At 40.1% G+C, this 27,685-nt stretch overlaps 1 protein-coding gene across 12 annotated transcripts in view; it reads right to left on the reverse strand.

Moving 5' to 3' along the window:
• Window positions 1-27,685, reverse strand: part of DUSP22 (dual specificity phosphatase 22) — a 50,325-nt gene that overhangs the window by 8,062 nt on the left and 14,578 nt on the right. For 4 of the 12 annotated variants that reach the window (XM_062617775.1, XM_062617781.1, XM_062617778.1 and 1 more), the window contains exons 3-5: window positions 22,135-22,217; window positions 6,444-6,493; window positions 118-192 (exon numbers count right to left, since the gene is read on the reverse strand). In XM_062617775.1, the coding sequence (XP_062473759.1) occupies window positions 118-192; window positions 6,444-6,493; window positions 22,135-22,217 (208 nt within the window). Of the gene's footprint in view, window positions 1-117; window positions 193-6,443; window positions 6,494-22,134; window positions 22,218-27,288; window positions 27,305-27,685 lie in introns of those variants that run through there. The other 8 variants (XM_062617777.1, XM_062617782.1, XM_062617783.1 and 5 more) reach the window with 3 other exon arrangements.

The raw sequence follows: 27,685 nt of genomic DNA on the forward strand, positions 1-27,685 counted from the left end.
AAAGGGGGCGTCTCTGTCCAAAAGGATTTTGCTATAAAATGGAGATGAACACTAACTAGTTAAAACAATGAACATCCAAATTAAGGTAAAGAAACCCTTAAGAAGTGGTATACGTACCAATGAACTAGGCAGCCTTCACCTCTAAGCCGGCACTCATGGATAAATTTGATGCTCTCTCTGAAATGCCTTGCCCTGAAAACAGAAGCAGAATAAAGAAAGTGCTCTATTTAGTAAAATCACTACTTAGAAAAAGAGAAATGTATCCGAAAGCTCACTGAACGCTGTTTCTAGAATTTTGAACTGAAAACAGGTCTTACAAAGTAAAAGTTAATGTCTGCAAATGAAACTAAAAAACTCACTGGCATAGTTACGTTCCACTGTACCTGAAGAAACAGGTAATCTTAGGCAATATGATGTGATAAACACTAACACTTTATTCTGATGACTGTCAAGTCTGTATTTCAGAGTTTTATTCCTCTTTAAACTAGTAACTTGATGTTGCATGTCATTATGAATGCCAAGTGCAAGGTCCTACACCTGGGTCAGAGCAATCCCAGGCACAGCTATAGGTTGGGTAGAGAAGAGATTCAGAGCAGCCCTGTGGAGAAGGACCTGGGGGTGTTGTTCAATGAGAAAGTGAACATGAGCCAGCTTCAGTGTGCGCTTGCAGCCCAGAAAGCCAACCGTATCCTGGGCTGCATCAAAAGGAGCGTGACCAGCAGGTCACAGGAGGTGATCCTGCCCCTCTACTCTGCTCTCCTGAGACCTCCTTGAAGTATTGTGTGCAGTTCTGGTGTCCTCGACATAAAAAGGACATGGAACTGTTGGAACAAGTCCAGAGAAGGGCCATGAGGATGATCAGGGGACCGGAGCACCTCCCGTATGAAGACAGGCTGAGGAAGATGGGGCTGTTCAGCCTGGAGAAGAGAAGGCTGCATGGAGACCTCATAGCAGCCTTCTAGTATCTGAAGGGGGCCTACAAGGAAGCTGAGGAGGAACTCTTCATTAGGGACTGTAGTGACAGGACAAGGGGTAATGGGTTAAAACTTAAACAGGGGAAGTTTAGGTTAGATACAAGGAAGAAGTTCTCTACTGTGAGGTTGGTGAGGTACTGGAATAGGTTGCCCAGGGAGGCTGTGAATGCTCCATCCTGGCAGCGTTCAAGGCCAGGCTGGACAGAGCCTTGGGTGACATGGTTTAGTGTGAGGTGTCCCTGCCCATGGCAGGGGTGTTGGAACTAGATGATCTTAAGGTCCTTTCCAACCCTAACTATTCTATGATTCTATGAATGCACAGGTGTCAGATGAAACTCAGCACAACTACATGAACAGTTCTCAAGGTATACTGTCTCCCAAAGAGGCACCCATTACCAGCTACCCAAACTTACGCTTAAATTTGACTTCACCTTCTCCTTCAAACCATGTACTAGGACACATCTAAATGCTACTATTTTCTTCTTTGCAATATGAAATCTCTCCCTTTTGTCCCTTCTATGAAAAACGACTCGATTCAAGCCCTGTCTTCTTCAGCTTCTTCCAGTCTTCTCACCTCAGAATGCAGTACCCCTCTGCCTGCCCTTACTGAGGATATCAGGCAACCCCTGCCTATAGCCTACCTCTTTTTTTTAAGCAGTGGAAAAGGGAATGTGGAGAAGCTAAAGACTCAGTTTACAAACCTTAAGGTTTTTACTCTTATTATCCTTTACTTATTATGCCTCTTCATTTTAAGTGGGGCAACTCCAAAGGAAAGGAAGTGGGCAGCTGTTATTACCTCAGTAAATCTGCAGCACCACTTCTTAGCATCCCAGTCCCAATTTGTTTGCCCTGCCTCTGCCTTTCAGACTGCAAAGCCTTTGGGGCAGCCTGCAATTAATCACAGGTGCAAGCAAAACCTCCTGTTAAAAAGAGCTGGAGTTCACTGTAGTCTTTGAGTGCTCCTGCAATTTAAGCTTGCAAGCAGTAGTAATGTGTGTGACACAGAGGAAAGAGCTTCTTAAGGGGTAATCAATACCAGGCTTATTGGCAAAGGCGAACCTGAAAGCACACTGCACTCAACACCCATGAAACACAATGTCCTGTATTCAAGATGTTTCCCCTCTCAGGGTGAATATTATACCACAAGAGTAAAAGAAAAAAAAACCTCAGCCCAGCACCAGCAGCCACACAAAAAATCAGGAATACCCACATAAAGGGAAGCTTCCCTTCCTGCCCAACAGTGCAGCTGCTGATACTATAAAAACTCAAGACCTGGAGGAGGACAATGGTGATGCAATAGAGTGACAGTGCCTGTGGAACTTGGAAAGGCAATAGTATCTAAGCTTGAACATCCAAAAAAGAAGGATCCCAAAGGCCAGGACTCCCTCTCCAAGGCAGCTCTTACATCACTGGATACAATATGGAAAACACAGTCGGAAAAGACCTAAGTAAATTATTTGGAAAAATCTCATGGCACAGTGAAATCCCAAGCTTTAAGACGACTTGTCAACTCAGGATTTTGTTGTTCAAGAAACCAATTGAGCATGTAAGACAGACTAATCTGCATTTCTACTCAGACAGCCACTCCACACATTTCACTGGCTAAGTTCTAACAAATCATGGCACTCAGATCTGCGTGAGGGGCACAAGAAGCTTCACATAAACTAAGAGGACAAACGACACATTGGGCTGTGTGTCCAAGAGGCATTGCTATTGCACAATGAAGGAGATCTTATCCAAGATTGAATGGATTCAGCCAGATGAAACTTGGCTAGGGACAACATCCTAATCTTCCCATACACCCGGTCCTTTCTCTTTCTAGAAAATCTGGCCAACGGCATAGCTACAAGCACCAGTGAATTCACTTCTATGGTCTAGCACAAGTTTTGGTTAAACACTTCAATGCTTTGGTTTGAAAAATACCTGCTAATGAGCATAACACCTTTGCAAGGTATTAAATATAGCTAGTAGTAAATTCCATTCACTCAGCTTTATTCACCTTCCTTACTGGTGAAACACTGCCAAGTGTGTTTCGGGTATTCATGAAAAAGAGAAGAGAAACGGCCAAGCTCAGAATCAGCACTGCTCTGCAGAACCACAGCCCCTCCTCACTTTGAGTCAGAGAGTAAGAGACATGTATTCCTCCACAGCCCTATGGTATCAAGGGTCCCTGCTGCCTCCAAGAGACACAGTTACCTAAACTCATTTTCAAAGTTATGGTACAAACCATATTTACACAAAAACTAAGATTAAGGACCAGTCATCTGCATGGCAAGTGCCAGACACAAAGAAGAATGGCATCTTACACTAACCGCAAAACAGTTGATTATCATCTGTAACAGGAAAGCACTTGACAAATGTGTTGATTTGCAGCCTATTTGTTGGACTGCACAGTTACTTCAAGACAATTTATTACATGATATCTGGCTTTTACATCTCCAGGCTTAAAGCTGGGTCCTGAACGGCATCATCTTCACAGTGGGAAAATACCACAGGAAGAACCACCAGTGGAGTGCCCCTACCAGCACATTGTAAAAGTTATCTAAACTTACACATTAGCAAGCTGGATAATCCAAAACTAGGCTGAGGACAGCTATGATACCAGATCTGCATCTTCGTTTGTTGCAAATCAGACTTCTATGAATGTTATAAAGGTTGAAAAGAAAGCATCCAAATCAGACAGGAAGAAGCATCTCTCCTTTAGCAATGATTTAGTGTGAGGGGTCCCTGCCCATGGCAGGGAGGTTGGAACTAGATGATCATAAGGTCCTTTCCAACCCTGACTATTCTGTGATTCTATGTAAATGCAACAAAGATCCACCTAATTTTTTCTTCATAGGTTATCTGGCTTCTGTATTATCACCACTAAGAGCCCGACCATCGGAAGTTAGTCCTTTAGAAATATGTAGCCTAGACAATTAGCTGGAACAGGACAGGAAGGGAAGATTTAATTTCTATAGAATTAATGTTTTAGCAACAGGTTCTAATAGGAGATGACATATCTAGAAAAGTCAAAGGCCCAAGGTAAAGTTCTCACAGTCCAGGGAAAGCACTCATTTAATGCATAGGAAGCACCTGGAGTCTCAAAAGCAACTGCTTGATTCCTAGCCTTGGTAGCAGCAGAACATACAAGTAGAAGCAAGACACTTTGGAGTCACTTTAGTGAACCACCACATGTTAACAGGGGAATCCCTGCTGTATTTCCCTGGCAATTCATGCCTCTGAGGAAGGGAACTCCACTAAACAAACTTACTAGGAGTAAATGTGTATTACACATATAAGAAGCCAGAAGTTTCCATCACAAAAATGAGCTGAAGTGAATTAAGAGCTCACAATACCAAAGTTCAGCAGGTAAAGGCTTCATGCTGGACCTTATCAACCTGCCAGCAGCTGCAAAGTAGCAGCAAAGCATCTGACAAACTTGCTGTTGGGAGAGACAGTGTCATGGTTTAAGCCCAGCTGGTAACTCAGAGTAAGACAGCAATGCGTATCTGGTCAGTTGTGCCTGTCAACCATTGCTGAGAAAACACAAGGACCTTTTTTCTTCCTTTTTTCCCCTAACACCATCAGAATCCCTCTTTCAAAAGAAGAGGGTAGATTCACAAAGATATTGCAAAGGGACCAATTCCCTTTTCTGTTCCCCAGCTATCCCTCTCTCCATAGGGGAGTACAGTTAATTGCTCCCAAATAAGATTGTGTCAAATCCAAAGACAACTTCCTCTTGCTTTCAGAAGACTGCATGTGCAAAGCAAGCAACACTGCTATTTGTGAGCACTGTGATTTGATTTTACTTGAAGATCTGAACTGTGCAAAGCAAAAAAGAAAAATCGGTTACTCATCAAGTTTTAAGTGATAAAAATATATCAGTATTAGAAGTAATGACATTTGCTAGCAACCACCCGATACTAAAGCAAGTATTTTAGATGCCTGCAGCATAACAGAAACAACACTCATGCAAATATTGTATCTTCTTACTGAAGCTGTAAGAGCTTTGGTAGTATGCCAGACAGCTCAAGCGCTGGAGGTGTTTTTTTCAATATAGCTCCTTGATATTTAACAGTGAGGGAAGGGCTGAATTGTACACTGATTAATGCTCATCACAAATGCCATTCTATTTCCATTCCCAACTGATCCAGATCTCTATTAACAAAGGGAACAGATTTTCAAAACATTTTCAGAAATGCTACAGACAACAGAGTACCAGCAGACAATAGGAGTATTTCCCTCTAATCTCATATTCTTTTTTCCTTCCCAAAATAATCTTTTACATTTTTTTTTATTTATTTTAAGTATGTCCAGTTGTCCATGACAATGGCAATTGGTCACCTGCCTTCTCATTACAGACCTGTCTTGAAATTTAGGGTTTTGGAGTGCTTTTTGTTACGGGTTGGGAGTGTGTGAGTGTGTGTTTTGGTTTGTTTTGTTGTTTGGTTGGTCTCTTTTTTCCTTTCACGACAGAAATGCAGAATGAAAAGGCAAATCACCACACATGCAGTGCCACGCTGGAATCTTTCTAGGGTATGATACACACATACTCTAAAAATATCCCCTGAAAGCATAAGCCGGAATATTGCTGTGATGTGAGAAAAAAGCAGTTCTGCATTTCCTTCCGTACCTACCAGGCCTCTTTCAAATACTTGTTTCTCTACAAAACTTGGTAGCAGGAAGTGGCTGAAACCCCCCTCACCTCTCCCCAACATAAACAGTGAACTCTAGAAGAAAGAGCTGGTCACCATGCAAGTTCTCTTACAAAACCTGTTTTGATTTCTCTCTGGAATCAAAACTTGCTATGCTCAATGGTTCAAAACATTAAAACCAAGGATAAGTCCATGAGTGTTTCATGAATGTTTGCAGAGGTGAGAGAGAAGGGCTGGGACGCCCTGGTTTCAGTACATATATCCTCAAGGCAAGAGTCATTGCAGGGCAGAAACTCTCTGCGGTGCCAGCCTACTACCAAGAGCAGCGGGGCCTTCTGAGGTAGGTTTTAAAAGTCTAGAGCAGATAGTTGCAGGGGTAGTTAGCACACTGGACTTTATCTTGAAGGCTGACTGTAAGGAGCTTATTTCAAGCCTTGAAGGTTTCATACCTCCTTCAAATATTTTCTTTTTGTTAATGGCTGGAGGTAACACAAACAAGGAACAGACAAGCAAAAAGATTTACAAAAACAATGGCTAAAATAAATTGAAATTAAATCAGGAGCAGACTCACTAAGAAATTCCTGAAGTTTAAGGCCAAAACCAAAGAGTGTTTACAAACTGATCCCTCTACAAACCCTGACACAAAAAAAAGCAGGGTCTGAACCAATGTGGCTGGGATAAAGTGCTACTGTGTTTTCTGAACAGATTAAAAAACCCATTTGTGTAATACTTGTGAGAGATCAGAATCAGATCTCTCAGCTCATTGTAAAACAGGCATCACAGTACTGAGGGATTTCTGGGGTTCTGCATTTTATTTTTAAAGAAAACTTACAAGTTCTGTGAGGGTGAGTCAGCAGCAGGAATGCAGAGATACTTCATTCCCTGTGTAAAGAAGCAAAAAGGAATGAGAAGAAAACATCCAAGTTAAATACATTTATCTACCACCGTGCCAAGTCCTTGGTGCACTCTTTTCACATCTGCTTTGTTGCTAAGACACCAGCACATAGCTTAGTCATGCTTATCCCAATGTCCAATAATAGAGCTCCTTAAAATAGAAGCATTTTTAGTAAAGAGGCATAAACCTCTTTTTTATCATCTCATTCTTCTTACATTCCTAGTAAAACTAAATTGCACCTTCTCCTGCCCTTCATCTTCTCTGAACAGAAGCTACAACCTCAAATTGTGATAACCAATTTCTTCTGATCCCATGAAGTCATTTTTCTTTACCTCATTGATAAACCAAACAAAATGCATTTCAGAGAAGAAAGATGTCTGTGGCATGGGTTTTGTATTTTGTTTTGGGGAAAATTCAAGCAGGACAACTGTAAAACTCACACTTTTCTTTCACAAACTTACCCTTAGTTTCTTAGTCCACTATCATGAAAAGTTACAAGATCAAGTCGGGAAGTCAGATAACCATTTCTGATGCATTAAAAATGTTACTGGTTATATTTAAAACAACACTATAATCATGCACTACTGTTTTGCATTGCCAACACTTGTTTTAACTGTCATTTTATTTTAAAGCTTGTTTTACCCCATAACTGTTAAGAATAAGAACACTTCTGAAAGCATATTTAGCTACCTTCTTAAATAGGACTTCCAAGAATATAGGTTGCAGCTCAGACACAAAAAAAAAAAAAAAAAAAATCATTCACTGGGAGTCAAAAGATGCAGTATGAATTTTTCAGATTTACTTGTAAAGACCAGGATTCATAGCAAAATAGCCACCATAAAATGCACCATAGTTTACCTTTCTGTAACAATACAAACCCCTATATAATAATCCTGCATGTTCAACACACAGGGAAAGTTATACATTTATCTGTAAGATCCTTTGCCAACAAGGTGGAACACAACATGCATATATACCTGGCATTTCGTCTGCCAGCTGGGGTGAGGACAGAGTTTCACTGCTCAACTCTTACGGCATGTTCCCCAACATCACCTTTGCTGGCTCAGAAACCTTTATTTCCCCTACACACACTCTGTTACTTCACTTGCCATCTCGCACCAAAGAGCAATCCCTTTTCTAAAAGGTCCAGATCCCTCGCATCATGATACACCATCATGCTAATCCTCTGCAAGATGCATAAACTTCACCACTGTGTCAGAAAGGACATGGGGAAACCTTACCCCCGCGACACTACACATGGTAGAGCCATTTTCTCAACAAAGCAGAACCCCTTCAGCCAGCACCTTCTCCACAGCCACACAGACCTGAGAGCCTGCCCTGTCCTCACCAGGCTTTACCACCACTCTGACAGGCCATACCCAGCATGCCACAACTGGAGGAGAGTTACTTGTCTGTGGCCTTCTGGTTTGGGGAAGGCAGAGTCGGAGGGGAACACTCTGCAGACAGTAGTAAGCATAGAGATGGAGACATGGCAATGCCTGACAACAGAGAAGGCACCATCAGGCCAACACCAAGGCAGTGACAATACATGGCATTTTGCATGAGAGCTGCATGGCAAAATACAGCTGAGGGGAGAGAGATTAAGAACAGTCAGTTTGTAAACCAAAGCAGCCTGCTGCTGGAGGCAATGACATCAAGTACAGTCCCTCCTGCCTTGCATCAGAAGGGATGCCTGCTGTGGGAAACCAGGATGGCTCCACAACCATAAGCTGACCCACAGCAGCTCACACAGATACATTCATTTCAAAAGACAATGCAGCAGTAATACATATATTGATAGGCTGCTGAACCAAAGATGATAATTATATTGTGACAGATTAATAATGTTAATAAGCCTTTTGTATGACACATCTGAGAGGCCTGCCTTCGACATTAGTATCACTTCAAGTCACTCCAGCAGAATGATGGCCTGAAAGTAAATTTACATGCTATTCTCTCCCCCACACCTCTAGATAACGCCATGTCACTAACTGCACCACCAAGGCCAGAAACAGGAAGATAACTGAAGGTAGGAGATGGGTTAACTCCAGAGCACACTATATGCCAGAAGGTTCTCTCCTCCAGCATGCACTGAAGCAAGCTGTTCCACAGATTTCAGAAGCTGTGGCACATGCCGAGTGCTTTTCACAAGCTGAGTGCAGAGGGGCTTTCAGATCATGCTCACTTTAAAAGCAGAAGTAGCACCAGCACACGTTTAAGACCCACAATGTTCTTTTTTTGTCATGGCTAACTGGTTCCCACTACCGCAAGCAAGCATGAAACTAGCCTATGAGAGACCGCACATGGTACTGAATGGCTCATCCAGAGCCTGATCCTGGAAGGCTTGAGCACCTACCACTTCCAGTGAAGCCCACACCACGCTTTTCCTTACTTTGTCCACAGATGTTCAGCATCAGGCTATTAGCTTTACTAATACAGCTTTGGAGACAGGCAAAGGTTAAAGTTACTGGAATTTGGTATTTTGACCAACGCATGTCACTTGCATGGTGTTTTTGGAAAGCTGTGGTGATGGACTCCTCCCTGTGAGGAAATAATCACACACTCAACTCAGAAATAGTTATAGGTGGGATTTCAAAAGTACTGTGCAGTGACCTAACCTGACTCCCACAAAAATCAACAGCGAAACTTTCGGTGACTTTGACCCAAAAACACTTGGGCCAGAGCTGGTAACTCCTGAGGATCCCACCCTACCATCAAGTTTTGCTTCTCTTGGTTGAAGTAATAATAACAGAATTAAATAGCATTCATTAAAACTGCATACCTGAAATACAATGACACAAGATTGAGCAGGTATTCATAAATGAGACTTGGGATTTTCTGTATAGACATTCATATGTTGATTACTGGAATTAGCTTTTCCTCACATACAATGGATAGACTTTATTTTTCAAACATATTGGCAAAAGGAAGACACGTAATCACTGAACCCTACTGTCTGTGCCTGTTGGTTTGCTTTTTTTTGTTGGGTTTTGGTGTTTGAAGGTTTTTTTTAAACTACCCAGGATCATAATGTTAATTTATTTGTGCCCCAAGACACTGCTGTCCTTCCTGTGCACATACACTGCAGATAACATCTAAGAACTGTCCCAAAGGGACCTTTCAAAGCAGAACAGTTTATGCCAACTAAACATGTAAATACCTACAACATTTTAGATGGTGTAATAGCACGTAAGAGAGACATGTCACTTTTTTATTGCCTAGTAGTTTGTTTGCCATTCTGAAACTGCAAAGTGTAAGATGTAAGATGGCAATGATCATTGAAACAGCAACTAAAACAGAGTAAGCCAAATCAAGAGATTGTTGAACAGTCAAGTAGACCAGCTCCTACTGAAAATCTCAACAGGCCCCAAATCAGTACCCAGTCTGCAGTTTCCTTAAACTTGAATCAGGTTGCAGATGCAGTACCCCAAGTTGAACCAAAATAGCATATTAAGAACGCTGGGAAAACAAATAGAAATTATATGTCAATCACATGGAAGTCTTTATTTTATTTATTTATTTTAAAATTAACTCTATTTTGTTCACTAGTAATGACAATTCACTGAAAATTATTCAGTGGAGGAAGGACAGAACAACTCAAAACAGGCATTGTACCACTTTACCTACACACACTAAATTAGGCACCACAGAATAGGCTACTTATCCTAAAATGTGTTATTTGTTCAAAGCAAAAAGCTAGAAATTATAAAAACTGAGGAAATAAAAATATTAATTTTAAATCCTACATGAAGTAGTAAATCCACTTTATTTACTGAATACTGCTGCCAATATGCTGTTATTCAAACATTTCTTCAGCTGACAGTTGTGTCAGTCCTGTCTTACCTCTCCAAACAAGTTTTTCTCCAGATTTCTCATTTAAAAAAAAAAAAATAGATTTTATGTGTGTTCTAAGATAATAAAACAGTCCGTACATGTGGAATGTGTTCAAACCCAAGCTTCTAGGTCAATGAGATGCTGAACAATGCTTTCTTCTGCTCATTTCAATTCACTACTTCTTCACACTTGTTACTGTTGCTCACTTTCCTTTCTCCATCAATCATCTTCACCACCAAACACCCCTACCCTCAACACACACACTTCTCTAACCTTTTTTGTTATTATTCACATCATGATCCTAATTGATGCCCTCATCAAATAAAAGCAGCACACACATTTCTTTTGGCGTATTTAATCTGTTAAAATTGCCCCCTCAAAACAAATCAGTAAAATAACATATAATTTACTTTTCTGAGGTTTTTGTTTCAGCAGAGTAACCACCAAAACTAGATTTCTGTCTCTCTTAGGCCCTGAAACTAAGTGCCACAGTTAAACCGATACAGTGAGAGCTAACAGAACTAGAGCAAGTATTCTGATTTCAAGATTGTCAAAGTTGAAACAAGCGAGAGTTAAGTAAAATTCGTAAAATTCACTGTTACTTGAGAAACAGCAATAACACTCGCACAGTTTCATCACAGATTCTAAAACTAAGTTCTGCTGCAGTAAATCCTGAATATTAAAACAAAAAAAATGAGGTGCACACATATATGCAGAGGTTTCACACTACAGTTAATAAAGTAATCATGGAATCGGCATTCAGATTACTTTATACAAATGATTTTAGAAGTCAGTCTGCTAAGATGGGAAACAGAACAGTTAACTTGTATCTGGAAAACTCAGTAAGAATATAGAACACCACCTTCATTACCATTAACTTTAAAAAAAATAAAAAGATAATTAAATCTTTGTTATTAAATCCAGTATTCCAGGATGTGTTCAGGAAAAGTAACAGCCCAGTTTAAGAAAAGCTGTTTCTATTCTACTTACCTATAATCCATTTTAAAAACTCCAGCTTCATTTTAACTAAACTTTAAAAAATGGGTTTGCTTTTTTTTTTTAGTAGAACACACAGAATTTTGCAGTAGCCAAATGACACATCTAGAAGTTCTACATGTCAGATAATGGGTCAGTGACTGAGAATAGGATCTCTAAAGAGCACAAATGAATTTAATTGCATGATACCAAGAATAATTTCAACTCCCCACAGGATAAGGTGCAAAGACAAATGCAGCACCTATAAGGATGTTTGCTCCTTTGTAATGACCAAAGATGTTCTGAAATCATTTAGAATTATGTTCAGTTTGATTACACATTAAATCATGCTAACAGAGTTTACCTGTGAAAGAAAATTGTCAGCGATTTTCATACAAAACTGAGTACTCTGGCAAAACAGTATGCATGAGAGTAAGAGGAAGGACTAAAAATGCTACTCAGTATTTCACGTTTAGTGGGTTTTCTAAGTAATTTTTCTTTTTTACAGATGTTCTTCAGAACACTGTCCCTGCCACTGCTATATATACAGTATTTCTGACGTTTTAGTTAGCACTAACTAAATCTAGTTGGAAACCTGAATCTAGAACTTCAAATGTTAAAAGGTGAGGAGAAGGGGAAAAAACCTCAAATTACAAAATTTCTGTTCTCCAGGGGCAGGGTTTAGAAAAAAAAAAGAAGTTTAAAAAGGAGCAGGATTGTATTTTTGGCATTAAACCTCTCTATTTAAATTTATGTAAAGATATCATCAACGACTTCCAAGAAATTTTTTTTAAACCTAAACCCATAAACTTAAATTTGTGAACCCAGATGCAAATAGCAAACCTCCAGCACCTGGCAAGTTCTTTCAGGTTAGTCAAAACCCACGTGTTAATTTCAGTCGTCACATCAACAGATGAGGGCAGGAGGACTTATATTTGTTTAGGGACATTTCAGCAAAAAAGCTGAAGTGGGAAACAGCCAGCACAAAGCTTCCTTAAACCAAACCAACAGGAGTTAATCAAGGGTTTTGTCCAGTAATGCACCAAACTGAACCTGCTAAACTGAAAATCGTTCAACCGTTTGTTTGTCCTTTCAGTTACTTTCTGTAGCAATCACCATTGGTGCTGATTTTATTAATGACTCATAGAAAATACATTTGTGTTTCAGCCAAAAACAACCACCAATTGACTTTAGTGAACAACACACACAGGTTTAGTTTTGAAAACTATAAATGAAATTGAAATTACACAAAGATTATGAACAGGAGAAAGTGGGATGCTTCTGCAATAGAATTTATACAGTCAGTTTGTGCTATATTGAATAATGCAATAGTTTTTACAAGTTCTTTGCTATGTTTGTTGATGGGTTTTTTAGAAAGTAGTCTCAGTGACACTTTTGAAAAGTCTGTATCACTAAGGCTGGAATGTGCCAATCAAAAGCACATCCTATTAAAGCACTCCTTCCCCATCTCTCCTCTCTATCCCCTTTCTAAACTGTAAGGGGGAAATGCTAAAGAGTTACGGATTTTCCTTTACTTGCAAAAAGGGCTGAACTTATTATTTCTAATTCTAACCCTGAATTGAATTCTATCCTGGCTTATCTGAAGCAAAGCAGAGGGGGAGAAGAGACTAATGAATTTATACTAAATTGTGGTTTATCTTCTTCAGAACACACCAAGAGTATTTAAAGGACTACATACTTCACCTGAGAGGAAGGACCTTGCTAGTCTGCTCTGAGTAAATGACGTATTCAAGCTCCCAGGCATGTTAGAGCATATCTAACATCTGAGCACTACCTATCACACTTGGTGCCTGAACCCCTGAGGGGATCTGAGTACGGCAATAAAACAATATATCCCACCTGCCTCTTCTCTTCAGGGAACAATGGAACATGATCCCTACACCTCTGGAATATGCTGACATTACAGGCATGGGTTAACACACTCTCCACACCATCTCCTCTACACAGAGTGGGTCAAGAGCATTTACTCTGTTCTGGTCAGCTCTGTATCCAATCTCTGAGAAGCACCAGTCATTTGTTGGTCTAAACATGTCTTGTGCAAACAGGTCATCACCGAAAGCTTGATACAATCCTCATCCTCTTCTTGCCATCTGCCACTATTGGAATGTGCTTCCCTGACAGCTAGTGTGTGCTGAGCAATCAAACAGTGCACTAATTTAGTGCATCACCACAGCAGCCTCTGCCCAGGGTTACCTCATGATCAATGCTCAGCCCAACACACTTCAAAACCCACCTTGTGGAAGCCTCTTGGAGACTTCTTAGTGGGCTATCAATGTAATTTTTGAAAAATTAGAGCTCCCAACTCCCCAAGCAGAGCCAATGCCAGACAGGGCATTAAACTAGAGAGAATTGTCTGGTGCCACTACACCTGAAAGAAAAATGGTAGCTATTTTGCTCAGCATGGTCTTCTGAAACATCTCATGAGGGGAAACCCTTACCATGAAAAGGCAGTGAAACATCATAGAAGAAAGTTCAGGTTTTTATTAGAAAAAGTGCTTGTATGCTTCCCCTTGATTGTAGCACAAAGGCTGAAAATTGACAGCTTCCAACACTGGTGATATAAGAGCTTAGTCCTATAGATGGAAATGCAGCAGTCTGACTTGACTAAATTATTAATTTGCAGAGCTGATCTTTATACAACAGTAATGACCTTGCAATATGATATTAGCAACTCTGAGTTTGAAGAATGCCTTGCCATCCCCCTTTTAAATAGTTCCCGTAAGTCTTTGGGCTGGATACCAAAGACAGCAGAGCCTGTGCAGAGCACATGTTGCACAGCCATATCCAGCACGGACTTCTCTCATCATGTCATGAAGATGCAATTTTCATATATGAATGGCCTCCCACAGCTCAAGACTACTTTATGCTATCCAGCATCATAACATGGTTTTAATAGACTGGTGGTTCTCACTTGCTGAGCAGCATCTGTCCAGAATTAGCATGTTTTTTTTTTTAGTGTTTTGTTTTTGGAGGGTGGTGGTTTTTTTTGTTTTTTTGGTTTTTTTTTTTGGTGGGTTTTTGTTCGTTTGTTTTGTTTAAGTAGGGCTGATTGGTTTCCCAAATATTTCCCTATTTAGTTATTTTGTGTTGAGCAGTGATACACTTTTGAGTTCAGAGAAATGCTTTCTGGACTGCTGTCTGTGTAACAATATTCTGTCAGGTTACAGAACTACAGAAGAAAGCACTAAGACAGCTTTCAGCACTTCCAGAGTTATCAGACGAAGGAGCTGGGAACACAACACAGGGTACTTTTCTTTTGTTTTAGCACAGGATAACCCTGTTATACACACACCTAAAAAATGAAGTCAATCCAGAATGTGCAACCAGGAAGAAAAATTTCCACAAACCAGTGATGGAAAGAAAGAATTAGAAAACTATAAAAGGACGTGAAGCTATTTCCCTTCAAGGCTTCAGTAAAAGCTCCCCCATAGTAAACCTCATCACATAATTGCTAAGAGCAGATATGAGAGCTTTCTATAGCAAAAAACAAAATACCTGCAAAAATGCTATCTACAAACTATGCTTAGCAGATTACTTGCAGTGTACCAGACCTATCAGTTCAATTCCTCTAGAAGAGCTTGGTTTGCTTTCCTTTTTTAAAAACCTGCACATGTATAGTGTAAAGCTCATTGGTAAACGTGCCAGACTATCATGCCCAGCTAAAACGGCATTAAAATTTACAACACCCAGCCAGGCTTGAAAAAAAAACACAAAACAAAATTCCAGATCTTAATGCAAGCATGAATGCATTACTCACAGCCTACAGGCTGTGACCATTTGATCTTAGAAACACTTTCCAGTTTTGGATACGTGTGCAGTCATTCAGCTCTTCACTGTCCTCCAAAGTTCTGGAGGTACCAGCCAGCCACACACTCTTTTTTTTAATTCATAAACTTAATCCAGCACTTCACTCTTGTGATTTCCCTGGCTGCAAATTTCCCATTCTTAGCACCTTGTAAAACAAGCATATCACAGCATTCAGCAGAGATAAAACAGGTGCAAATAAGTTATACAGCTTCTCTATAGCATCCTTATTTTTCTACAACTTCTATTCCTCACACTTACTGGTTCTTTTCCAGTCACAGCATCTTTTTGTTGCCTGTATTCTATTAATGCATTTCACTGTTTACTCAAGGAGTATGAAAGATAGTTCTGAAAGATCAGCAGAGATTATTTTTTTAGCTGTGCTCTTCCCTTTCAGTTCAGCTTCTTGGATACTGAGCATCTGAAACCCTACTTCTACTCTGATTAGAAATGTAAAATTTGAAGAAAAAAAATAATCTAAAATTTTTATAAAATGAGCTGGCCTGTGAAGTTCTTTTATTTCCAAAGATACAGTTGGCTGCACAAGCTAAGACTGGACAAGAAGATGCTTAGTACAGTCAGCAGTTCAGGAAAATTGTGAGGAGAACTACTGCTCTGGAGATAGCATGTACCGGATTAAGATGGTATCGTTAACTGCATCAGAATACAAAGAAAAAAATAATAAATAACTGTCCTCTGCAGGTGCTCTGGTTAACTATGTAGAATGAGAGGAAAAAAAAGTAACCTTTAAAGCTAATATTTTAAGGAAGTTGGAGAGAATGAAGAGCAAATGTTTCATAGGCATCACTGAATATTTTCTCAGCAACCAGAAAACATTATTGCAACATTCAAAAAATAACATGCAGTGCTCTAAGATCACTCTTTTTGGTCAGAGAAGAAATCCTACAAATGGTAAGACTTGAAACAGAACCATCTGGTATATGAGTATCACTATCACCTATTCATATGGAGACGCCTGAAAGTCATGACAGCTCTGGTACTGAGCAGAGAGACATTACAACCTCCAACCCCAAAAACTGTGCATATTTTGCAGGGATTTAATTTACTTATACTTCATCCAAATGACTTTAACTGAAATTGTCACAGGTACTGATATATTCTTTCCTCATCTAAAAAAAAAAAAAAAAAACAACAAACACACACACACACCCCCCCCCAAGAAAAAAAAAGACCAACACACTACAAACCAAAACAAATGTTCTATAGCAACAGAAAAGAAAGAAAACTGACATGCCTGTAGAAACAGCACATATGAAAAAATTACTCTTGATTCAACTTGTCATGGACAGAGTGAAGAACAGAAAGCTTTTGTGGCATAGCACACTACAGGAATGAGAAAGTAAATTCTTGTTGATTTAAGATCTACATTTCTGCGATCATTACAACGTCTCCAAGACGAGTCAAGCATACAGAGCTTCCTGTGATGAAGCAGTGGTCAGTCTGACAATGATACATAAATTAATGCCAAAGGAATCCACAACCACAGGTGACTGGTAACAGCATTCATACATTTATTAGATCAAACTCCTGGTGCAGGTCAAGAGCAACAGCAAAATTACTAGTAACTGACTAATCTGTGGTGGACCATGTGAAAGAAGCTGGTAGTTTCAGTCCATTTTCTGACTGATGTCTACAATGCACACAAAAGCCACAACTGGCACCTCAAAGGGTCTCAGACAGGCTGAAGACTGAAATGCTCTGGCTGTAAAATGCAAAGCTCAAAGAGCTCTGTAACCCAGCATTACCAGAATCAACTTCTGCACAAAAATGGAGCATGTGAGAAAAACCACTGCTGCCTCTGGCAATATATTTCAGCAATCACTTACCCTCACAGTTAAAGCCTTGCTTACTTTCAGTCTGAACCTGTATGACACCATTTGCCAGCCACACGTATCATGCTCCAATGTGGGTTCTCTGCATGGAATGTCTATCCATGCCTGCCTCTCTGCAGATAATCCCTCTCCAGGACAGGGCCTGAGCAACTGTCTGACCAGAAGAACTTCCAGCACACCTTCCTTACCCAGGACTCATGTCGTACTCCTGCCTGCACTACACACAGCAATTGCTAATGAATGCAACAAAGGAAGTGTTCTTGCTCTTGCCAGTATTTAAGTCTATAACTGGGGGGGTGGTGGGTACTGGGAAGAGTAGTAAGAGAAAATTAAGGATGCTGCATGTGCAGCAGCTACTTGGACATGACAGTCCACCACAACACTTGCTTTCCAGAATGTGAAGCAGCTGTTTTCAAGCAGCTGCACAATCTACATCAAAAGCCTGTTTGACTTGGGCCCACATTCATCTCCATTTAGCATTCCTCAGAACAGAGTCAAACACCTGGAAAATCCAGACGAACACTCTTAGATTCAATGGACCTGCAACCAGATTCTTGGTAAGTAAAAGCTTTGCCTTTGCTTATTTCACTTACATCAACTGACACAAAAGTTGTTAGACTCCAGAGCTAATGCAGTAGAGTAACAACTGGCTGGTAACAATTGAAGCAATAAGGGGAAGAATTGCTCAGGAGTCATTAAGAGTGCTTCCACATTCTCTGTGGGTTCTGATTGATCACAACAGCTTGATTAGAATATATGGATATCACAACAGTCAGACCTTTAGCCTTTTGGTCCCCAACTCCAACACCTATTTGTCCTACCTTTAAAAAGAGAGTTCTACCAAGAGTTCATACAATAATTTGGGTTAGAAGGGACCTTTAAAGATCATCTAGTCCAATCCCGCCTGCAAAGAGCAGGGACATCTTCAGGTTGCCCCATTCAACCTTTGAATGTTGCCAGGGATGGGGCATCTCTATGTTGTTAGTGTTTCACCACCCTCACAGTAAAGAACTTATTCCTAATATCTCATCTAAATCTACTCTCTGTCAGTTTAAAGCCATTCCACCTTGTCCTACCCTTACATGCTGTCATAGCAAGTCTCTCTCCAGATTGCCTGTAGGGCCCCTTTAGGAACTGGAAAGCTGCTGTAAGGTCTCCCTGGAGCCTTCTCTTCCTCAGGCTGAATCACCCCAGCTCTCTCCGCCTGTCTTCATAGCACAGGTTTTCCACCCCAATGATTTTTTTTTAAACAGTACTTGTCCAAGTACAGACCCCTGAGGGACACCACTCATCACTGATCTCCATCTGAACATTGAACCATTGACCACTACCCTCTGGATGCGACCATCCAACCAACTCCTCATTTGTCAAACAGTCCATCCATCAAATCCATCTCTTCAGTTTAGAGAGGAGGCTGTTGTGGTGGACCATGTCAAAGGCCTTACAGATAGACGACAGCCTGTTGGATAGATTCAACAGGTTACCACCAAGACACATTACTGTTTAAAGCACACTCCAAGATATGTTTCCCCATCTGCCTTTCAGTGTATCTCACATTTTGAACAGAGATTTTAAAACCTGAAGTAGTCAAGATATAGATTAGAATGCAGGTGGCAAGAAACCTAATTATTCACCTCCATATATGGCTTTTGTGCGGATTTATAAAACATCTGTCAGTATTTCATGGGCAGACATCCAAAGTGACCTGGAAGAGCCAACTTGATTCACCAAGGTTATTGCTTCCGTGCCTCTGCAGGAACACATATGATACTGTCAGATGTTGCTCTTACTCGAGGGAGCGGGGGGAAGACACAAGACTTCTGTACATGTGAAATAACAAACCCTGTTCCATACAGTATGCAGTCCTTTCTCTTGGACCCACCACCAGTTACCTGTAGTTTTTTGTGATGGAGTTATAAACCTGCATCTTTACAAAACCACCTAAGTGGTTAAGACCCTGTATAACCATGGTATACTTTATTGGAACAATAGCCTTAGGATGCTTTCTAAACACAAATTAATTTCAGGGTTTATTAGAGGACAAACTTCCTTGAAACAGTTTATACAAAAAGAACTAAGGGGCAATACTGCAAGATAGTTCAGGTCAGATTTTGGCAAATTCTTTCCAGTTTAAATCTCTCAGAACCCTACAGACCAATTCCGTATCTTAATGCGGGCTGCCAATGTCTAATGGTATAAAAAGTCTTAGAATCCAACTGATTTTTAAACCTACTTTTTCCTGTTATTCCAGCTTGAAAGTACACAACTTCCTAAGTCCAGTCTTTGATAAGGAGCCACCCATAAATCAGACATCCACGAAGGTTTGTAGATGATCATTGATGTAATGTATGAAACCAAATTTGCATAAGAACACTTTTTTAAGTTATTTCACAACAGGCACATACTATGTAACCTAAACCAATAAAATTCTTGTGAAATGATTCAATCATTTTCTAATAGCTTACCAACTTACGAGGAACTAAAGGAACATATATCTGAATATTGCAGTATATAAAGCACAGAGGAAACCACACTTTTTAAAAGGTACTGTGAGCATTTTAAATAATCAAGTAAAAGACTGTAACATCACAGAAAGGGGTAATATGATAAGTTATTACCATGGAAAACTGTAGCAAGTTGGTGTTCACCACATACACTGGCATTTGCTTTTATTTTTTTAGCATTGTATTCTTGACCATGGACCATGAAGCCAGACTGGTCATTTTCATTTGGTCATTTCTTTACCCAACATCATCACCTTTAAGTGCTGTATCCTAAGTATTACTGCATCAAAACAGTCATTATTGAAACTTTAGTATCTGACTTTGTGAACTCTTTGAGAGCTAAGGTATGCACAGATACTCACTTGTTCCACAGACAGCCAAAAAAAGGCCAAATTCTCTTTGATAACATTACTACAGCACTACTGAGTTTCTGATGTCTAAAAACACCTTCCACAGTTTGCACTAAACAGAAAGTTTTGTTGAATGAAGTATTTGCAGCATTTCCTACAGGTTAAATAGGAAATACTTCAGATAAAATATTGGCAGCAAAAGACAAATGCAACCACTGCAGTCCAAGAAAAGGCAGCCTTTTACAGGTGATCAACATTCACACACACAAAAAACAATCTCAGGGAGGGCAGATTCTCATATCACTGCAATTCCATGTTTAGAGGTCTGAATAACATCAAATTTCTGAACCCTAGCTTTTCCACAAGTGAAATCTCGGGGGAAAGCGGAAGAGGGAGACATGTAGGGAAAGCATTCCCATTTGACTTCAGTGGATTTGAGAACAAGCCCTGAGCACAATGTGGATACACAGGCTGTAAACAAACCTACCTACAACCTGACAAAGATGTAAATAACAAAGGAAGTAACACAACCTAGCAAATGTTTTCTAGGCTCTTGCTCCTAACAGAAAGCATTTAGTTGCACATAAACATCACAGTTAGACCATGAATGATAAAGTAATTAATAATCAGCTCCCAGACAAATGGAACTTGCTTCCACTACTTTAAGAACTGGGGAGAAGTTTTAACAGCTGTTTTCCAGACCACTGTCACAAAAAGGAATATATTGTGCATAGAAAACAGAAGGCACAGTTGGAGAAACATTAATTTTAGAAGCACAGGTGAATAAAGCAATCCTATCCTCAAACAGCCACTAGCTGTTCCCATGCCACTGTAATTTTTGATACATTACTGTAAATCAGCTCAAGAACAGATCTGGATAAATACAGTCCTTCACATCTTTTGTGGCAGTAGCTAGAGAAAGAAATGGTGACTTGGTTATATTTAACCCACAAAAGCTCCCAGGTCTATTTACCATGCAGCCTCACAAACAGATGCACCACCACAAGCGAGAAGGCGGCTTGTGGGCTGCCAAAACTACCACTTCCACAAGAAACACTGGCCATAATTATCTGTGCCATAATTAGTGTTCCTACTTTTCTAATCATGATAATAAAGCAAAGCAAGCTCCTACTCATTTTAGACAACAGCACCCTACAGGAAACATTAAATGTCCCTTACTCAGTTTATTTCTTCAACTAAGAGCACTCTTGAAATTCAGTACGTTTCAGACTTAATAAGCATCAGGCACAACAGAAGTCAAATGGAAATAATAAAAGTCAACAGCTAAAGCTCTGCTTCAGCACACACTTAAGTTCAAGGTCAACCCTGAGTTCACTATTAACTTGAGTTTGGTTTTAACCATGACATATTAGGGATACCTTTTGTTCAGCTTACCTATTGACTTGCCTGCAAGAGGTGGAAATTCTGTAGTTTAAGAACTGAATTCACTAAAGACCTTACTTGAAGAGAATGAAATGCAGACATTCTCAGCAGCACCTGAGAGCTAACACCAGCTTTACCCACCATTTTGGCATATTTTCATGAAAAGTAGAAAGCAGAAAAGGAACAAACAAATTTAAGGGAACATCTGTTCCCAAAGTAAAATCACACAGCAGGATCTTAAGGTGTAGCAAAGCCCAGCCAAACTCCCAAACTCCCCTCCTTCCAAGGTAAGCTGGTGTAAAGAAGAGAGCAAAACAATCCAAAAGACCCGGAGCCAGGTCCCAGCTCTTTCACTGCTCAACATGACATAGAAATTCAAGTCATTTCAGCTCTTCAAATCAGCTTCCCTTCAGTAAAATGGGGAATAGTACTTCATGTTAAAGTGTGGGAGACCTGAAAACCTCTGCTATATTAGATGATTAGACCAAATAAGGCTATTTTACACAGAAAAGGACTAGAAACCTCTTACACAAACATCTGCTATGAAAGGGGCCCAAGCACAAAGGAGGTTTGGTAATGGGGGAAGGTGAGAGGCAATGTTATGTTTTGTTTGACCTGCACACAGAAGAAAACTTACCTTTACTATAAATAAGTAACACAATCCCCCTAGTGTGTTACACTGACACTGTAATTAGTTCTTCCTTTGTCACTTAGATTTTTTACTGTTATAATAGCAACAACAAAAGCTGAGACTGGATGCCAAAACTACAGCTGTCAAACATTTCCACAGGAACACCAGTCTCAAAACATCAATTGCACAGAACAAGAAATTAACCCCAAGATGACTGTAACAGTCAACAACAACAAAGCCAGTATTTACCATGGAGTGCCCCACACCTCTTACCTCGACCATAGGGCGAGCACTGTCATGGATTGAAAGGATGTGCGTAATGTTATTCTTACTCAATTGCTCTACATCTCGGGCATCTGTAATAAAGGGAAGAAAAGGAACAGAATTTCTTTAATCTCTTGGAATAGCCCACTCTGCATGTTGAAAATCACTTATCATGTGTACTTTTTTTTTTAAGCTTCATGAAGTAGAGCAAAACCCCAAATGCAGCTGTTCTAGAACACCATCAGAGTGGGTAACGGGAAGACACACTTCTAACTCCAAAGCAAATTATATACTATATAAAGAAGAAACTTAAGTGACTCAGGAATATGTTCTTAAGTCAGAAGTTTCATGTATTTTGCATCTGAAATGTAAGTCTGTGTATGCCCATGTGCAGGTGATGGCCATCTGAACAAGCAGTCAGAGCTGTACAAGAAATAGCTTACATCTTCTCTACCCACAAATACCCCTTCAGGAGATGTAGTTTCACTTGGGAGACAAACCTTGCGATATCCAGGGCTGAGAAGTGAAGCCAACTGTAACACTTGAATTGAGGTAAACTCAATTGAGGAAATTGGGCAAACCAAAATGATAACTAGATTCTTACTTCCTGGAGACTAGTAGAGTAAAATGTGCATTTAACCAATACATACCATAATTTTAATTCTGACAAGAGATCAAGGCAATAAACAGCACAATGTGTGAAAAGGCACAATGCTACAGCAAGGAAGTGAAGTTGTAAAAAGGTGGTTCCTAGACCTGTAACCAAGGGTTTCAAACATTCAAAACTGGAAAGCAAACTAGGGCGACTGAAAATTTGATGCTAGATATTGCAAAAACATAGGTTTGTTTCTATGAGAAAGGAGGTAAAATAGATCATCTATCATGAGTGAGCAACTTTCCCCATACTAAATCGTTAATGTGCTAGAAAACTACCTCAAAGAACCACTAATTCAGGTAAAAGTTAGTTTGTGCCCATTTACTTTTGACCTTTTTGCTTGAGAATGGCACAGTACACCATGGCAATTACAGCAGTAGTTTTGTGAACACCTGCCTTCCAAATCTGCCCATACAATCTGTTCACATTAGCCTGGTTGCACACAAAAAAAAAGCACTGACCACAAAGGTTTCAAACTGTCTCTCTCTAGGTACAAAAATAACAATAGCATCACCTGGACATTCTTTATGTACATGCAAGAGTTCAATTAGCATCTCTTACTTCATCTTATTCCACTCTACTATAAAGTTTCAGTGCCTTCTCTACATCACAAAGAGAAATTAGGCATTTAATTATACTGCTCCATAGACAAGATCCACATGAGCACAGGAACAGGCAATAAAATTTAAACCTAATCCAATTATGAAAGCTTCTCTAAGGCTAATAGAACAGAGAGACAAGTTAAAATTGCATTGATTTCACTTGTTACTGGTCAAGCCTGCACAACCACCACAGATGCCTAATCCTTCAGGAAAAAAATAGCAGATTTAGCTCTGAAACAGAATTAAAGTTTAACTTCACAGAACAATTAAAATTTCCTAAAAAGATGTCAGAGTAAGCATCTCAAAGAAGAAACACAAATGTTTGCCAGGGGAAGTCTTCTAATCCACCTGACCTCCAGATTGTTTAAGTTTATAGGGCAGTCGTGATTCCTCAGAGAGCACCTAAGCAGACAAGGACTTGGAAGTCCAGAAGCCAGCCTACATGTCCCTACAAATCACTGCTTTCTGTTCTCCAAAGGTTAAAGGCATATTTCAGAACCTGCTGGCTAGAACTCACTGCGTTAATACATACCATCAGACATGGCACAATACATAGCACCAACAGACCCCAGTCGCTAATTACCAGTATAACATGGTAAGAAACAGCTTGCCACACCAGGCAAACAGCTTTAAAAGAAGATGTGATCCAAATTAAATGTTGGCTGCTTTGAATCAGTGTGAAAGGCCTAATGGACACAGCACAACTCAAAAGGACTGAATTATTTTAGTTCTTCAGTTAATCAAGGACTTAGGCTAAAGGAATTTCAACACATCAAAACTATTCAGACAGCAAGATTTCAGATATTACCAGAAACAAGCTGGAAATGGCTAAACCAGACCTACATCCTAGGGTAACCAGCAGGTCCTCAATATCTTTAGGAAACAACCACTCAAATCACAGACATACAGGAGAAAAAGCTTCCCAGACAATATCATCTGGACCTAGACTTTAAACAGTTTATAAATGGGAAATTCCCCTGGTTCCCCTGGCACCTGCCATAAGCCTCTACAGATACTACAGACAAAGCTACTTAAACAGCAGTAAAAATGAGATACCCCATCACTCATGGTCTCATACCATAGATTACCCAAAAAATTAAGGGGCTATGCAAAGGACCTCCACAAGCCAGAAGAGTCACTATTACCACAGCACAGTGCTATACAACTACATGCAGGCTTGCATTTTGAAATCACTGTGCGCAACACTCCATTTCCAAATTTAAAGATGAAATCAACCTATTAGAGTTCATCTTGTTTGCCCCCAAAGGGTCCATCAAATATGGTATTATTCTTCACAGTAGGTTACCTAATATTCCTTCTCATACAGCCAAACACTTCTCAGATGATGTGGAGTTTTGAGTAAAGCCTTCAGGAAACTCTCTCCTTACAAAAAAGGACCCATTCCACATTGGAGAAGTCTTCCTCTCTCCCTCCCACCACACCCACATTTTACTTCTTTTCCCTCAGTTTCACCCTATGACTCCTGCCTTATTCTCTTCATACACAGAACTGCAAGCACTCAATTGCAAAAGCAATGGCAGTCATCAAAATAGGACTTGGGGGGGGGGGTGGATGGTGGTGCATTGGGTGTGTGTGCCAGAATTTGTCTCTCTGGGAAGTCTTACTGTGTGTCTGGGGAGCAAACAGCCTAGCATATTGTGCTTTCAACCCCCATAAGCAAAAGGGAGACAATACTGCTCCAGCCACTCCAAGTAAGACATATCAATGACTGAGGGACTCCAACACTAGGCTGATGAAGTCTCAAATGTACATACAACCATTCCCTCTTACTTTAGTATTTTAGTACCTCCACAGAGATCAAGGTGAGGAATAAAGATTTCTCCCTTTGGAGCATCAGATGGGAAGAAAAACAGTCTTCCATGTCTACTGCTAACAACAAAAAAAAACATCCTTCTAGGAACAGGGGAAAAAAAGCATTACAGTGATACAGACCTGATCTGCAACATTTAACTGCAACTCACTTGTGAATTTAGAAGATCAAGTGTCTCCACAAAATAACTGAGATTAGTTTATTTTAATTTTGTCACGTTTACTCCCATTAGCCAGCTATCCCAAACTAAAAGACATCCTCCCTTCTTCCTCCAAAGCTCACATTTCTGACTTTGTTGTTAGTCTGAGAAGACACACATGCTCCTCCTATAGCACTGTAAGCTAGTATTAAGTTTTTAGTATACAATTATCTATTTTTTTTTTATCTCTACAAAACTAAGTAAGTGCTTAGAGAAAGCAAGTCAGCTCTGTACGGACAAAAGTATGAAGTCTCAATCGGCAGATGTACAGACTACAGTTTCATCATCATTAGTTTTTTTTTAAATAAGGAAACTTTTTGTCTACACTTTATTTTCTGCTTTGGAGAGAACTAGAGATAGATACCTGCCTAAGGGAGAACCTCCTCTCTAGTGGTTCGGAGCACTAAGAGCTATTACTAAGAATGGCCTCCACATCAGGAAAGCTTTGTTCCAGAGTCCATCTGCACTTACAGACACACACAGACAGAAAAACTACACATATAAACAAAACCTCTACATCTCCTGTCCCCATTTCACACTATGTTCTAATACATATTTCGTTCCAGCATCTCAGAATGACCTTTTCAGGGAGCAAGAAAGGTGGGGAAAAGGGTCCTGTACTCTGTTTAATGAACTATAAGCATCTTCTTTCAAAAGATGAACCTGAAAAAAGGGATCTTTACCCTCTCCTGTTGTCAGTACCTGAAATAAAACCTTAGAAAAGGGAACTCCCCACCTCCCACCCTCCCAAAAAATAAAGCAGCTGATAAAAGGTATTAACTGGATATATAAACACAGCAGAACTACTTGGTGGGCACTGCCTTTTTACATACTTATTAACTGGAAGGGCAGAAATTTTCCCTAGACTCTCCAGCTCATCCACAGCAACACTGGACTCTTTGGGGGGAATTAAGCCTCATATTGTGGCTTTCCCCTTCAAATCAGAAAGCCCCCAAATATTCCATTGGAAAAACTTGAATCTTCCAAATATGATTATAAGGAAGGACACAAGCTCTTTAATATTCAAGGTAGAAATACTCCTGAGTCTGTGGTGCTCACTACTGCTACACCTTTTGGTTTGGAACCAAATAAGCATTCATTTAGTGCCTCCTATCAGAAGAAACAGGGTGGTTTTTTTTCTATTTGCGCAGAGAAACAGGCTAAAAAGCCCTGTCATATCAGTCTCTTGAGGAACAAAGCACCTATTTTCATCATGAGCACAGATGCCTTTCAGGGGACATCAGGTTTCCAATGCAGTAGACATACCGCATGCAATCCCACAATAAACTCTTTGTCTTTTGAGAAGACTAAATTTCATCTGTAAGGTACATGTGGAGCAACCCAAAATTTTCTCCAAACTAGAGGCAGGAAGAAGAGTTAACTACTTCTTTCTCTTCCCTCTTTTTTCTCTTAGCCACCACTCTCCCACTTGCAAAGAAATAACTCCTCATTAACTTTCAGTGAAGAAGCCCAGGAGCTCAGTTTTCTTCTGGGCATTTAGACCAAACTCAAGTCTTGGCATTTTGTATGGGCAACTGTGGTTCTTCTTAAATTTTTCTGCCCTCTAGCTGCCCAATCTCAAATACACTCCCTCAGCAACATAACACAGTGTTAACATGCTATTAATAAGCAGAATCATGCTTATAGATCTTACAAGATAATAAGCACTTAAAGACATGCCAAGATCTATGATTTTTCAGGAGTCTTCCAGGGACACACTCAAGTTATGTGGACTTGTGGGGATTTTTTAGCATGTTCTTCAGTGTATTCCATATCAGGACCACACGTAAATTGCTAACCTAAAGACGCTATGGTGGTTATAAAGGCCCCTTTCATTCTATGTGCCTAAAAGTTTGAGTGGCGGAAGACAACAAACCTTCCCTGCCACAGATTTATTTCACAAGTTTTTCCTGGGACTCAGTTTATCTCTCAGAGGTCTCCTCAGCAGAGGAGTTTGCATTTGCTCTGCCTGTCACAGATTGTTTTTAAGCTGGTTACACCTAAAAAGACAGTAAGAAACCCTATACATAAAGTAGAAATATTGCTGAATATTGAATAATAATTCCCCAATTAGAACAACTGCTGGATACCTTCTCTCCAGACAACAGCTATCCAGGATTACAGTGTTTAACGTTTTTAACATCCTGCCTTCATTCAGCAGGGAGGCACCCATCTGGTACAACTGCGCCTATTGCCAGTCTGTCAGTGCCCCCAGGGTTATCCCATGCAGCAGGGAGACAGGAGTGTGCATAGAAGAGTCATTTTGACCTAGC

This window comes from Pezoporus occidentalis, unplaced genomic scaffold (assembly GCF_034315485.1).
Source record: "Pezoporus occidentalis ecotype Australia unplaced genomic scaffold, CSIRO_AGI_Poc_V1 ctg2, whole genome shotgun sequence".
Lineage (NCBI taxonomy): Eukaryota > Metazoa > Chordata > Aves > Psittaciformes > Psittacidae > Pezoporus > Pezoporus occidentalis.